The sequence below is a fragment of the Mesoplodon mirus genome, assembly GCF_964341445.2.
Source record: "Mesoplodon mirus genome assembly, chromosome: X".
In the NCBI taxonomy this organism is placed as follows: Eukaryota; Metazoa; Chordata; class Mammalia; order Artiodactyla; family Ziphiidae; genus Mesoplodon; species Mesoplodon mirus.
This window is the reverse complement of record NC_138981.1, coordinates 87,103,810-87,116,663: the sequence shown is the minus strand read 5'-3', so window position 1 is coordinate 87,116,663 and position 12,854 is coordinate 87,103,810. Positions and strand designations below refer to the sequence as shown.

At 38.1% G+C, this 12,854-nt stretch overlaps 1 protein-coding gene across 1 annotated transcript in view; it reads left to right on the top strand.

Moving 5' to 3' along the window:
• ZMAT1 (zinc finger matrin-type 1) overlaps window positions 1-10,449 on the top strand; it is a gene marked incomplete at its 5' end in the record, with an annotated part of 33,447 nt that extends 22,998 nt beyond the window's left edge. The window contains 2 exons of the mRNA XM_082610224.1: window positions 7,170-7,269; window positions 8,515-10,449. Of these exons, the coding sequence (XP_082466350.1) occupies window positions 7,170-7,269; window positions 8,515-9,829 (1,415 nt within the window). The 3' untranslated portion in view covers window positions 9,830-10,449. The remainder of the gene's footprint in view (window positions 1-7,169; window positions 7,270-8,514) is intronic.
• Between the last annotated feature and the right edge of the window lie 2,405 nt (window positions 10,450-12,854).

The following is a 12,854-nucleotide window of genomic DNA, read 5'->3' as shown; positions in this document are numbered from 1 at the left end:
ACTTCTTTCAAGCCTTTTCAGTTCCTTCAAGGCTTATCTTCTGTGCTTCCTTAACCTGAATATCTAATTATCTCTCCCTGTGTCTTTATCTCCCACTAGAATGTAACGTCTTTGAGGGAAGGGACTTCATCTAACTCATCTATATTTCCAGTACTAGAGATAGAAACTGGCACAGAGTAGGCCTACCTCAATAGAGATTAGTTTAATATATGAATCAGTGAACTATTAACCTTTATTTACTGAGTGCTAACCCTGTGTTTGTACTATTAAGTTTTCTGCTTAATGTGATTCAACATGTCCCCAAAAGTTACATAGAGATCTGTATTTTTATCTAGGATTTTAAAGAACATTGATTTAGGCAAGTGTAGAAATAGAAGTGGTAGGGCTTCTGAAAGTCGTAGATGTTTGGAGAAATGACAAACTTCCACTTGTTAGGGTATTTTTCCCATCGCTATGCTGAGGGTGATCTGAAATAAGTGGCTTCTAGTTTGTAGCATTAGGTAAATTGGAACTGAGAAGTGTGTCAGCCATGAGAAATGTGTGCACTTTGGTCCCTTCTGAAAGGAGGGTCATTTTAGCACTCTGAAGTTTCAAGGTTATTAGATTGAGAGAAGGATTTTGGTGAAATTTTCATCTGGCTGGGGAGGCGGGTGCTGATCATCAGCATAATTTTTTTTTTTTTTTTGTGGTACACGGGCCTCTCACTGCTGCGGCCTCTCCCGTCACGGAGCACAGGCTCCAGATGCGCAGGCCCAGCGGCCATGGCCCATGGGCCCAGCTGCTCTGCAGCACGTGGGATCCTCCCGGACCGGGGCATGAACCCGTGTCCCCTGCATCGGCAGGCGGACTCTCAACCACTGTGCCACCAGGGAAGCCCATCAGCATAATTTAATCCAGTCATTGAAGTCATTTTACACTAGCCTCTGAAGATGAAGCTCAAAGAACAGATTTTCAACCCTGCCTTGACTATTTCATTTTGATAACAGTAAACATTTGAGGATTAAAAAATAGCTGGCTTGAGACTCCGCCTGCCGATGCAGGGGACACGGGTTCGTGACCCGGTCTGGGAAGATCCCACATGCCGCGGAGCGGCTGGGCCCGTGAGCCATGGCCGCTGAGCCTGCACGTCTGGAGCCTGTGTTCCACAACAGGAGAGGCCACAACAGTGAGAGGCCTGTGTACCGCAAAAAAAAAAAAAAAAAAAAAAATGCTGGAGAATTTAAAGTAGCTAATGAGAATTGCAAAGAACAGCTACATCAGAAGCCCATATTATAAGTGAGCAAGCGGTAAGACAAAAACTTAACCTGTGCCACTTTAACTATATTCACTCTTCACCCATTTTCTCCCTTCTTTCTGTCTCTGCCTTCTTTTCTATCTGCTATTGTTTATATATGTTTCTACTATATCTAATCTCTTTCTCTTTTTCTTCATCATTCTTACTGCTCTCTTCATGTCCCTCATTCAGTCCAGATCTTATTAGCACAGGAATGGCTACCATAATGATATGGAAATAAAGTATGTATGTATTTTTAATTTACTGTGTTTGTTTTGTTTATTTTACTAATTTCTAGCCCCATTATTGCACTTAGATGTCTCACCTTCACCTGTAACTCAACATATCTAAAATTGAATTAATAATCTTCCCTAAAACCACCTTAAATTTACCAAGTTTTCTTTCTTTGCCAGTAGTACCACTATTTATTAGTCACCCACACTTGAATCTTTGAGGGCATCTTTGACTAAATTTCCCTATCTCCTATCCATCCACAGTCTTATCAGGTCTTTATAGAACTATTTCTCCTTCCTTTATCCTTCCATTGCATTTTCACTACCATCATCTCACACTTTAATGCTGTAACCACCTTCTGAAAGGCTTTACTTAAACCTCATTGTTATTCTCTCACTACCTAGTAGCAAGATTTCAACCCAGGATCAATTCCACAGTCCACTTGTTCTACTTTTACATTCAGAACACTGAGTGATGCTATGGAGAATTATATAAGGCTAGAGATTGGGTACCTCTACAGAGTCTTAGTATCCAATCTCTGTGGCCTTTTAGTCCTACTTAATACTTTTCCTTTTCCTTCACTTTCCTTTCAGCAGTGATTTTTAAGCCTACACCACTCTGCAGGACTCTCTTCTGTTTAGCACTCCCCCTCCTCACAACATTCAGGCAAGCTTATTCCTTATTTCATCAAGAAAAATGTGGCCATCAAATGTGGATACCAAGTATCTTGCCTTAACCAAATAATCCCTTAACCTTGAGTTTCCCTTTAACTACTACACTTTCCCCTTCTCTTCTTTGCCAAGTTTTTTTTTGTGTTGTTGTTTCTGTTTTTCAAATATACTCTTAACTGTCTTTACTGATATTCACTCCTCAAGTCATTACCAGTTGTTGACACTCATTCCCCCAGCCCTCCACACCACCACTGTACCGATCCACTGAAACTGTCCCTCACAGGGTTATTGTGACTTCTAAATTTCTAAATCCAATGGCCATCTTTACTCCATTCACTAAACATTCCTCCTTTGACATCACTCCCTCCTGTTCATCCTTACAACTCTGTCCTTTACTTCTTGATTTTTCATGGACCCCCTCCTCCTCTATCATCTAGTTTAAAGAGTGGTGCTCTCCAGGGTTTTTATCATTATGTTGGTGTTGCTATGCCCACCCATACATTATCCTCAGGATATCTCACCCACTCTGATTGTCTTAACTAACCTCCATCCCCTGACTTCTCCAAAATTAACCTATCTTCTGCCTTCCAAATTCCCATATCTAACTGCCTATTGGACACCTTTACATGAAAATCTCACAGATATATCAGACTCTGTGTGTCCAAATTCAAACTCACCAATGCTTATTCTCCCACCTCCTAAAATAGTACTTCCTTATGAAGTTCCAATTTCAGTTAGGATCACCACCCACTCAGTCACCAAACTATGCTGAGAGGTATTTTAGACTTCTCTAGATTCCTCCTTCTCCCTTATCTCCCACATTCACTCAGTCATTAAATTTTGTCTGTTTTAATGGTAAAAATTTCACCAATATCCCTGCTTCTCTCTACCCCTGCTGTGACCTTTCTAGCCCATGCCCTCCTTATCTCTTGCCTCATGTAACTGTGGTCTCCTTACTTCCAGGCTTGCTCCTCTTAAAATTACCCTCCATATTGCAGTTAGAGGAGAGATTTCTCTAAAACACACAGCTGACCATGTTACTACTTAAACCACTTCAAGGTTTCCCAGCCCACAGAATAAAAATCTAGGCTCCTTAGCATAATATAAAAGTCTCTTTGATGTGATACACTTTTGTGTATCACAAAAGGCGGTTTTGCTTCTCCCATCTCGTCCCCTTATATTTTATTCTGCAACAATTCCAAATTTTAACTAGTTCCTGTAAACACTTCTGTGTTTTTTTTCATGCTATTTCCTCTGCCTACAGTACTCTTCTCAACTCTTTTAACTGTTAACTATTTTTCATTTTTCCAAGTTTAACGAAGGCATCATCTCTTCCAATAGCCCTCTTCAGACCCCCATATTGTACTAAGTGCCTCTGCTTCCTTGAATTCCCATACCTCTTAAGCATACTTTTCTTACCTTTTACCAAATGAGATTGAAATCCTCTGTTCATGTGTCTGTTTCTCACTTGGATTTGTGAGCAACCTGCCTATTTTATTCATCTTGTACCTCTAGCATCTAGCATGATGCTTGGTGCCACACAGGTGTTTAGTGTTGGTTGAACAGATTATTTGAATTCAGCACATCATGCTCATTTCTGTCTCTTCCATACCTGATATTGTTTTCATCCCCTGGAATGCCCTAATTGCCTTCCTTACAATTCAAATCTTTCCTTTCCTCCAAAGTCCATCACAACTTCCCTCACTCCTCTAGCTCTTGGTATTCTCCCCTTCCTCTGATTTTTCATAGGTATTACTGTTCATTGACAGTTGCATTAATTATACTCCCTTAACTGAATTGGCCCCCTTGAGACAAGGGATTGTATTTTATTCTGCATATCCTTCTCAATGCTTTATATAGGAATGAGTATATGGTTTTTCTCAATATTTGATAATTGTTTATTGAAAGGCAGTGTTGTGTAGTGGGATAAACATAGATTTGGAGAAATGTTGGAAGTCAGTTGCCCAGTTGCACCTCAGATTCCTCAGGTATAAAATGAAAATAAGGCTACTTCACAGGATTAAAAGAGGATGAGATGAAGCGGTATATACAGTACCCATCACAGAAGTAGGTCCTCAACAAATGTTAGTTTTCTTGAAATATTTTGTTTTCCTGCCGTAATTTAAAAACATGTAAACTGGACATTTTCTATTTTTCTTCATAAGCTAAATGCCACATTAAGTTGCATTTTTGCTTGCATGTAGCTCTCAGTTGATTTTCCCCATTTAAGATATTAGATCAATGGTTCTCATTCTTGACTACATACTAGAATCATGCAGGCAGCTTTTAGAAATCCCAATGCTCGGGCCATCCCTAAAATCAATTAAATTAGAATCCCTGGGACCCACACATTAGTGTTTTGTTTTCTCTTTTTTAACTCCCCAAGAGGTTTTGATATAGAGCCAAGATTGAGAACCAAAATGTTAGACTATAAAGATATGCAGTTCCTCAATCTATCCTTTGAAAACAAAGACCTTAGTCCAGGGAGTTATGAGATAGGGCTGTGATTAGGAGAAAAGTGGGCTCCACAAATGTTAGGTTATGGATGATTCTGAAAGTTACAGGTTGCAAAGAAGCTTGAGTTTCTGGGTGAAGTCAGAAACAGGGAATCCTAGCAGGGCTGAGGGGAGCAAAACTTGACAGGCCCAAGGAGCAGACTCAGATAGGAGAATGGACAGTGTAAGGAACATAGTAGAGGCAGGTTTCAGTAGGATCAGACCAGGAATTTTGAACTTGGGGCCAATAAATAGACTTCATGTCTTCAACAGAAAGGGTTTACACCATTTTTATATATTATTTTCTGAGATATCTATATCCTAGAAAAAGATAAAGAATATCAGTGTGTGAAAAAGACAAGGGCTAAGGTAATAGCAGACCATAGTTCCAGAACTGCCTCTGGATCTTTCATATGTGTCCTGCAGCTGCTCTAAACTGCTATATTACCTATATTATAATCTTCTGGTATAATTTGTGAAGAAACCAAGGAGGAACTGAGGAGAACATTATATACAATATACTCTATAAGCACTAAACAAATATGTAAAACCTCTGAAATATAATCTGAGTTTATAATCATAATGAAGATCATTGACTCGATAATCTAGGCAGTGGTGCTCAACAGTGGCTGCACAGAAAAATCATCTAGAGTGCTTTCAAAAAGTAAGAAAACCTGGTGCTACCCCTAGAGATTCTGATTAAATTAGTCTTATGTGGAGCTGTAACATGAATATTTTTAGAGTTCTCCACAAGGTTCCAATGTGTAACTAACATTAAGAACCACTAGTCTAGAGGAAACCAGGATTCCTGCTTATCTTGCATAACTTGGGTGCCCTCAAAATACATGGTATTGGCCAAGTGAATCTGAGCCTTAATTTTCCCACCTGTTAAATAAGGTTAGTAATAATTTCCTGAAAAGGGTTGTTATGAGCATGCAGAGTCCTGGATTTAGTCCTCAGCCTTGCAGGAAGTCCAGAGTCTTCAGAGGTGATCAGCCTCAAATCAGGGACTCCGCAAACCAAAAACAAAATTGGAAGATGCAGATAAATAACCAAGGAACTGGAAAGGTATTCCCTTAGTGTTTTTTTCCACACATCCTCTGACAATAATTAGCTGGGGTATTGTTAAAATACACATTCCCTGTCCCAGTGAATCATATTCTCCAGAGGAGGGGGTCTGGGGATCTATATTTTAAACTCACACTCCAGGTGATTCTTACCAGAGAGGGCTGAGAAACATTGTAGTTTAATACACTGTCATTCTGGTATTGATTTATGGTAGGAGGAGAAATATATATTTCCAGTTCCGAGGTTTTTAAAAATATATATCTATCATCTAGGGTATCCTCTTTTTTGTATCAGTAATATGGGAAACCAAATTATAATCAGAAGTGACTTGGCAAGCACAAAATCAGAGCACAGGAAGAGAGGATAGTTTTGAAGAATTATTTATTTAGACTTTGACATAACCGGCTCTCCTGGGCCCACCACAGAGTATATGTCAATAGTGAACATAGTCCTCATGTTCTTCAAAGTCAAAATCTTTCTTTCTCCTTGACAATTATCTCCTGTTTCTGTGAATAATCTTTGCTTAGACAAGGCCAATACACTTAGTAATAATTAATTTAGTGGCCTTTAAGTGATTAAGTTGCTGTTTGATTTAAAAGAAGATGGTCTTGCCTGACCCTAAAAATCTCTGCAGCCGTCAGTTTATTGCCTCTTCCTTAGGGTGGGATTGTTTTTATATTTAGCTTATGAAATTTATTAAGTTATTTCTTCAGACCAAAGAGAAAGTGGAAGGATGATAAGATTAAGAAAATAAAACTTAATCTGTCACCTGCTTTCTGTTCTACCTATGAAGAGAGGTAGCTAGTATATCTATTCTATAGTTCTTGACTCTTATGAAGTGGTAACTAGCGGTTTTGTTTTAGAATTTTGCTTTCAGCATTTATCCTGAGAGTGGGGCTCACTGAACCTCTCTCCTTTCTAAAATCTGTCTGTAGAAATAACTTTTCGTAAACTAATGCACTACAATGATTTCAGGTAAGAGAGTAAGAATTTGCTTTTATTTGTTTTTAATATTTTGGGATGCTTCAAGTTTTAGTTGGGTAGAAAGAGAATTAGGGGCAAACAAAAAAGAGGTTGGTTGAGGGATTAAGAGGCAAAGATTGATTGGGCATGCTAAATTTGAAGTGTCTGTTGTACTTTCATGTAGCAACAATAAACAGGCAGATAGCAGTTTCTTAGGAAAGAGGCCAAGGCTAGAGAGGCAGTGCGGTGTAGTGTGAAAAACTTGGGACTTAAGAGACATGGGCTCTGAGAGGCTATCTCTGTTACTAATGCTTTGTGACTTTGACCAAGTCATTTGACCTCTCTGGGCCTTAGCTTTAAATTGGGAAGGCTCAAGTAGATGATCTCTAGTAAATTCCTGTCCAGCTATGTGATTCGAAGTGTATTCCTATTGACCTTCTTAACTTGAACTCTCTGTTTTTTCAGCATTTAGTATGAAAACCTACGTTTGTCATATTTGTAATATCACCCGTACATCTTTAGAAATGTTCCGGTCCCATATGCAAGGAAGTGAACATCAAATTAAGTAAGTATTTCTTGACAAAATGCTCCTGTGATACCAAAGACCAGGGCTTCTGTCAAGTACCTTTGCATGTACTTTACAAACTTTCTAGGCATTTATTTCCCTAAGAGTTGATCCTGGGTATGGTTGGTGATATTTGTAACATATTGTATGTTAGTTCCATCCCCCAGGGAGTTCTCTAGCCATGATAGTAACTGACAGAGCTGGTTAACTGCCACCCCTCCTGACCAGACAGCATTGTCCTTCTTTGGAAAGATGCTAAAGGATCATTCTCAGGCTAACCATATAAATTCAAATAATCCCTGTAATCCCTGGAAGGTTGGCTAATTCCAGAGATTCAGTGATCCAGTCATCATCCTTCCAATGAGGTATAGTGGTTAAGAAAGAAGGTCTTGTTGTTAGACAGAACTGAATTGGAATACCAGATCTATCTTTCTGCCAAGTATGTAACTTTGGACAGCTCTGACATAAAGTGGTTATAATGAAATATAAAAATATGCGCAAGGTGCCTGACCTGGCACATAGTTGGAGCTCAATACACATTTATTCCAATCTGTTTTGTTATTTTGAGGAGGAAAGGATTGAGTGGACAATTGGGGATTGGATAAGTCAGGTAGTGGGACAGTGGGGCACTTAACTATTGTATATTTTTTTGTTGTTTTTAAAATCAAAGCATACTATTTCGGTTACATTATTTTAGTGGAAAATATTTATATTATTGAGTCTGAATACTAAGTAGCTAAGTTGTCTCACTCACCAAATTAACCTTCATTTAGACTCTTTTTTAAAATCTCAGGGTTCCAGAATAAATAGCTGTCACATTTATAGATCTGTACAGAGAACTAATAATCAAAAAATTTTAAACCAATGTGACATTCAGATCAGACCATCTTTAGGGCATTAAATATTATTGGTCCTTTCCCACACATCCCAACATGCCTTATATTTTTAAGTACTACAGCAGTGTCAAATATGTCTGTTTCTTTGTACCCATCTTTCCCTTCATCCCAGGCCTGAAAATTTTTTTTATGTGTGAAACATTGTGAGGTGCTTAGGAGATATCTGACTATCCCTGCTGCTTCTCTTTGACATACAAAAAGTCACAATTTTTAGCTTTTATATTGAGGTAGGTAAAATTTTGTTTGGGCCTCTGTTGTATTTTTTTTCAAACTAATATTTTTGAAAGCAAAGCAAACATTCCAAATAAAATAATCTAGTAACAAGAACTTTCTACTGTCTTGTTTGCAGAGAATCCATTGTTACCAATCTAGTGAAGAATCCAAAGAAGCCACCAGACTCTTACCAAGATGAAAGTACAGATTACATCAAAGTACAGAAAACCAGAGGACCAGAACCAAAGTCTTATTTCAGAAAGATGGAAGAGACTTCTTTGGAAGTCTGCAGGTACAAAGAAGCAGTTGATTCCGGATCCAGATATAGAATGTTTGAACAAAGACTCCCATGTGAGACTTTCCGGACATACCCAGGATCATACAATATTTCACAAACAGTGGAAAACCAGTTACCTCATTGCTTTCCAGATCAGTCAGAGAACACACATGACACTTTCCAAGATGAACTGGAAGATTATATCAAAGTGCAGAAAGCCAGAGGACTAGATCCAAAGACTTGTTTCAGAAAGATAAGCAAGAGCTCTGTGGAAACCCATGGGTACAGAGAAGTTGATTCTGGACCCAGACCAAGAATGTGTGAGCAAAAATTTTCATTTGAGACTTCTCAGACCTCCCAACGACCATACAGTACTTCACCAGTGGGAAGCCAATTACATCACTGGTTACCAGCTCGTTCAAAGAGCTCATATGACTCTTTCCAAGATGAACTTGAGGATTATATCAAAGTGCAGAAAGCCAGAGGACTAGAACCAAATACTTGTTTCAGAAAGGGAAGCAGGAGCTCTGTGGAAACCCATAAATACAGAGAAATGGTTGATTCCAGACCCAGATATAAAATGTTTGAGCAGAGACTCCCATTTGAGACTTTCCAGAATTACCCAATATCATACAGTATTTCACAGGCAGTGGAAAACCAGTTACCTCATTGCTTACCAACTCATGACAGCAAACAGAGATTAGACTCTATGACCTACTGTCAACCCACCAGAGACTATTTCCCAGAAAAACCAGTACCCCTGAGCCTTAGTCAACAGGAAAATAATTCTGGCCCATACAGTGTAGAATCTGAAGTTTACAAGCACCTCTCCTCAGAAAACAATACCATTGACGATGAAGCAAGTCATATGCGGAAACATAAGAAGAGAAGGCACCTGGAGGAAGGTGAAGAAAAGCCAGAGGAGGAGCAGTCGAAGAATAAAAGGAAAAAGAGTTATGGGGATACAGATCTAGATACGGACAAGAGCATCCAGAAAAGGAAAAAAGAGGGAGATAAAGTCAGTTCAGAAAAGCTTAAGCATCGAAAAAAGGGAAAAAGCCATGGTGTTCCCTCTGAGAAGGAAGAGCGTAAGCACAAGAAAGAGAAAAAGAAATCTGTTGAAGAAAAGACGGAAGAGGAAATGCTTTGGGATGAGTCTATTCTTGGATTTTGAACTTTTAGCTTTGTTTACCCAATGAGAAATCGGTTAAGAATAGGGGAATTTAGACAAAGACAGGAACATCCAATGAAGAAAAGGAGAGGTGAATACAGTCAGTGTCAGTTCAGGAAAGCTTAGTTTTTTGTGTGTAAAAATTAAAATTGAATTGAAAGAAAAGACAAGCCTAAATCTAGTCTCTGAGAAAGAAGAACCTAAGAAGAACCTAAGAACACAATAAGAACATAAGAGAAAAGGAAGCCTGTTGAAGAAAAGACAAAAGTGTCAGTGCTTTAGGATGAGTTTTCTCTTGGATTTTGAACTTTTCAGTTTTGTTCACTTAAGGCTGAATTGAAGAAATAAATTGAAGAGTTAAATTCATGTTATTGAGTTGTCCTAAGTAGACAGTTACTTTAACCGCTAACAAAAGCCACGTGAAGTAAGAGTATTCAATATGCCTTTTCCTCAAGTTATTTTTCCTCATTTATTAAAGTGAAAGAAAAATTACATGTTTCCTGTGTATAAAGTAATTTCCCTTAATGAGGCTGTCTCTGCTCCTATTCTTCAAATTGCTGTGATAGTGAATTACTTACCTGTGGGAGATAATTTATTTTAAATGAGACAATTACCAGGCATTACAGAATCCATCCCTTGTTTGGGTTTGTGTTAGTGTTGGTGGTATTTTATTGTTGTTATTGTGTGTTTGTTTATGTTTCTTGGTTTTCTCCAGGGAAAACGTGTGAAGCGATTTAGACTAATTTTTTGTTTGTTTGTTAAATCTAATTTGCAGTGTATTTTTGTATTTTCTATTTCTGAAAGTGGAAGATGAAACAGTCTATAGTAAACTTAGATGATATATGGTTTTAAAGAGCTCTAAAAAAGTACTGATAAAAAATCAGTCTATATTCTGGAAATGTTTATATTATATTAAAGTGTTTTAATTTCTACGTATTTTTCTATGTAAATGATCATTTCCCAGCTGGATATTATCTTACTTTGGGAGTGAGAGGGGAATAAATTAAACAGTTTGCACCTATGGGGAGATCACACTATAAAGTTTTAATAGTTTCATTTATCCTACATCTAGCTTAGGAAAAGATACTCAGAGTTGAGCTCAGTTTTAAGTTAGAAAAATATGACCAGCTAAATACTTGAAACTGAAGAAGGAAGAATTTATAAGTGGGAGAGGACTGTGAGGAGGGGGCATTACCTTTATTTATTTATTTATTTATTTACAATTTATTTATTTATTACTTATTTTTGGCTGCATTGGGTCTTCGTTGCTGCGTGCGGCTTTCTCTAGTTGTGGCGAGCGGGGGCTACTCTTTGTTGCAGTGTGCAGGCTTCTCCTTGTGGTGGCTTCTCTTGTTGCGGAGCACGGGCTCTAAGCCTGTGGGCTTCAGTAGTTGTGGCACGTGGGCTCAGTAGTTGTGGCTCATGGACTCTAGAGTGCAGGCTCAGTAGTTGTGGCGCATGGGCTTAGTTGCTCCACAGCATGTGGGATCTTCCCGGACCAGGGCTCAAACCCGTGTCCCCTGCATTGGCAGGCAGATTCTTAACCACTGTGCTGCCAGGGAAGCCCGGGCATTACCTTTAACTTGTTTCATCTTGATTATGCTTTTTACTCTGGTGCTCCTTTCTTTTATGTTTTATGATAAACACCTGTAAGCATTTGAGCGTCATCATGGTATAGTATAAAGAGTCATAGCCTGGGAATCTAAATCCCAGGATTCTGGTCTCAGTTGTACCGTCAAGTTGCTGTGTGACCTTGTAGAAATACCATCAAAATCCAAACATGGAGTCATCAGGAATAGGAAAAATAGGCTATAGTATTCCCTTGATGTGTTAATCCTATCAAAAAGCAAATAAATTTAGATGGTGATTTATCTGCACTTAGGCAAGGCATTTAATGGTTGTTTTTTCTTGAGATTTGAATAAAATGGTAAATATTAACTGAAGCATAATATGATTGTTGGGCTCATACCTGGTTGAATGAATAGTCCAAAGGGGAGTTCGATGATCCTCAAATTAACTTTTCTTCCAGAAGACTGTTGGTATAACATTATTGGTGTTACAATATCACTTCTCTTCTTTTTAAAAAACCCATCTGGTGTACTGGTGAAAGTAGAGGGGAAAGAAGAACCAGAGTAGAGCAAATAGAGTGTTAATTGGCCACAAAAATGGCAAATTCTCCTTTCTGAACATGTAAAAAAATGTAGCATTTTTTTCCACAGGAAGTACAAGATGAGTTCAACTGAATTGTAAGCATTTTTAGAATTGGTAAATTCTTTTGCAGAAGTCCATTTTGCGTTTAAAGCTGGAGGGTGGGAATTCAAACTATATATCGTAAGAATATTCACTAAGATACCAAATTACTATGATCTTTCCAAAATAAATAGATGAATTATTTATTAAAATTAGCTGGACACATCAAAAAATTAAAATTTTAGTCAATACTGGGTAAATCATTTAAATTGGTGGTGTGGCAAGTTGGGGGAGGGATAAGGGTGTGGTGTTGACTGCATTCTTGGAGAAGTTATCAGTGACCTGCTCTAGTTTTAAAAATTTTTTAGGACAAAACCCCTTTTTTTGCCAAAAGTGGGCTTTATCTTAACCCCACCATAAAATAAATTTTCTGTTAACCAGAAAGTATTTTTTTCTGCTTGAATCTGGGGACAAGGACTTGGATCCAACTTTAGCACATTTGCTTTGCTTCCAGCTTCTGCCTCTGAGCACTTGAAGGTCAGAGTATGTCAAGATATTTAAATATATATGGAGGGATCCAAAATGATCTCCACTTCTGGAGTTGAGTGCTGAATCTAGCAAGATGAATTTAATAGCATAAATATTAAATCCACATTTGGCTATGGAAGACAATATAAAAACATGTTTGAGGAGACAGTTTTTAAGATATTACGTGGTAGGGGGGCAAAAAAAGATACTACATGTGAAAACAATGTTGGGATTTTTATTACATGCTTGTTTTGAAAAACTAATAGGCATATATATATATATATATATATATAATCACATATGATCTAAG